Source organism: Hemibagrus wyckioides, linkage group LG09, assembly GCF_019097595.1.
Source record: "Hemibagrus wyckioides isolate EC202008001 linkage group LG09, SWU_Hwy_1.0, whole genome shotgun sequence".
Lineage (NCBI taxonomy): Eukaryota > Metazoa > Chordata > Actinopteri > Siluriformes > Bagridae > Hemibagrus > Hemibagrus wyckioides.
In genome coordinates, this window is record NC_080718.1 from 30,759,008 (window position 1) to 30,761,507 (window position 2,500).

The 2,500-nt window shown below is 40.5% G+C and overlaps 1 protein-coding gene across 1 annotated transcript in view; it reads left to right on the forward strand.

The window, feature by feature from the left end:
- Positions 1 to 2,500, forward strand: part of ttbk1b (tau tubulin kinase 1b) — a 96,115-nt gene that overhangs the window by 62,278 nt on the left and 31,337 nt on the right. Inside the window, exons 10-13 of the mRNA XM_058399299.1 lie at positions 323 to 474; positions 1,811 to 2,018; positions 2,218 to 2,396; positions 2,488 to 2,500. The exon at positions 2,488 to 2,500 is cut by the window's right edge and continues 396 nt beyond it. Coding sequence (XP_058255282.1) covers positions 323 to 474; positions 1,811 to 2,018; positions 2,218 to 2,396; positions 2,488 to 2,500 — 552 coding nt within the window. The remainder of the gene's footprint in view (positions 1 to 322; positions 475 to 1,810; positions 2,019 to 2,217; positions 2,397 to 2,487) is intronic.

Sequence of the window (2,500 nt, forward strand, 5' to 3'; positions counted from 1 at the left end):
TCCGATCCAACAGACGAGCTACTGTTGATCAAACTGCTGAAGAAGTTAATGCTGGTTCTGATAGAAAAGGGTCAGAATACACAGTGCAGGACAGTTTGCTGTATATGGGGACACATAGACGCAGACTGGTCAGTGTGCCCATGCTGACCCCTGTGCAACAACTAGTGCCTTGACGGGTCATGGCTGTTTTATCAGCAAAAGGGGGACCAACACTATATTAGGCAGGTAGTCATAATGTTATGGCTGGTCAGTGCATAGTTACATGTGTTACTGGTTAGTGTGCTAATAATACATCTCTCTCTCTCTCTCTCTCTCTCTCTAGTTGTTGATGTCAGTGTTTGAGAACAGCATGAAGAAGAGAATGATTACAGAAAACGAGCCGTTTGATTGGGAGAAATCAGGAACTGATTTGTCATCGAACAGCATGGCCACGCCTCCTCAACAAAACACACGGCAAACTGCAGCGATAGTTGGGTAAACACACACACACACACACACACTGTCTGGTCTGGTCTTGTCCTTGATGTGTGATGGATGTGAGTTTCTCACTTTGTCCTTCACTCCAGCTGCTTTGGATTTTGAGTTCTAGTTCAGATCCAGTGGTCCTTTATATGTGATCTCCATCTTCTCTATATCTGATCCATCTGTGTGTGATAGCTACAGTTAAGGTTTACAAATGTTTACACACACCAGGCTAAAGCTGGTTAGTAACCCAGATTAAATTAGGATATAAACCCAGATTACTAACCAGCTTTAGCCTGGGTTTATATCCTAATTTAATCTGGGTTTATATCCTGGTTTAATCTGGGTTTATATTCCGGTTTAATCTGGGTTTATAATCTGGATTAATCTGTATTTATATCCTGGTTTAATGTGGGTTTATATCCTTGATTAATCTGGGTTTATATCCTGGTTTAATCTGGGTTTATATTCTGGTTTAATCTGGATTATATCCTGGTTTAATCTGGGTTTATATCCTGGATTAATCTGGGTTTATATCCTGGTTTAATCTGGGTTTATACCCTAATTTAATCTGGGTTTATATCCTGGTTTAATCTGGGTTTATATCCTGGTTTAATCTGGATTATATCCTGGTTTAATGTGGGTTTATATCCTGGTTTAATGTGGGTTTATATCCTGGTTTAATCTGGGTTTATATCCTGGATTAATGTGGGTTTATATCCTGGTTTAATGTGTGTTTATATCCTGGTTTAATCTGGGTTTATATCCTGGATTAATGTGGGTTTATATCCTGGTTTAATGTGTGTTTATATCCTGGTTTAATCTGGGTTTATATTCTGGTTTAATCTGGGTCTATATCCTGGTTTAATCTGGATTATATCCTTGATTAATCTGGGTTTATATCCTTGATTAATCTGGGTTTATATTCTGGTTTAATCTGGGTTTATATCCTGGTTTAATCTGGGTTTATATTCTGGATTAATCTGGTTTATATCCTCGATTAATCTGGGTTTATATCCTGAATTAATCTGCTTTAAATCCTGGATTAATTTGTGTTTATATCCTGGATTAATCTGGGTTTATATACTGGATTAATCTGGGTTTATATCCTGGATTAATCTGAATTTATATGATGGATTAATCTGGGTTTATATACTGGATTAATCTGGGTTTATATCCTGGATTAATTTGGGTTTATAGCCTGGTTTAATCTGGGTTTATATCCTGGTTTAATCTGGGTTTATATCCTGGTTTAATCTGGGTTTATATCCTGGTTTAATCTAGGTTTATATACTGGTACACATCACTGTCTGTAGTAACGAACTGTATGTGTATTATGTTCCTGCAGTGTGGTGAACGTGACACCGGTTCCTGGAGAGTTACCGAGGGAGAATACAGACGACGTGCTTCAGGATGAACACCTGAGCGATCAGGAGAACGCCCCACCCGTGCTGTTACCCATAAGGCCTGGCGAGGTGGCTCTGGTGCCCCCTGGTGGAGAGGCATGGGATGATACTGACTTCAATCGCAACAAACTCAGGATCAGCATCAGTAAGGTGTGAGATCGCTCTCAGAGAGACGCTTCACTGTATCACTGTTTCTCTAAAAACTCCTCTTTAATACGATTTCTCACCTGAGATTTTCTTGGTTATTTTACCTGGAGCAGGTGTTCATGACTCAATTATAAGAAATGTGTTCATTAAATCATTGTTATTTAGTATTTTATCTAAACATGGCTGTAATGTTCTGTATCAGACCCAGGTAACTGCAGAGGAGGAGGAGCCAGCGGAAGCGGCGGAGCCTGTTTCTCCAAGACCAGGTGACCCAGAATCCCCAGGGGCACAAGTGCGACCCCTCAGGTACAGACGACTCAACAGCCCTGAATCTGATCACCTGACTGGAGCAGACGGGAAGGCAGACGTGTATGACAGGCGGTAAGGATTGTGTGTGTGTGTGTGTGTGTGTGTGTGTGATACATTAAACACACTAGTTAAACACACTTCCTTCCTTTTCCTGGTGTGTTAGCTCCCGAGTGGAC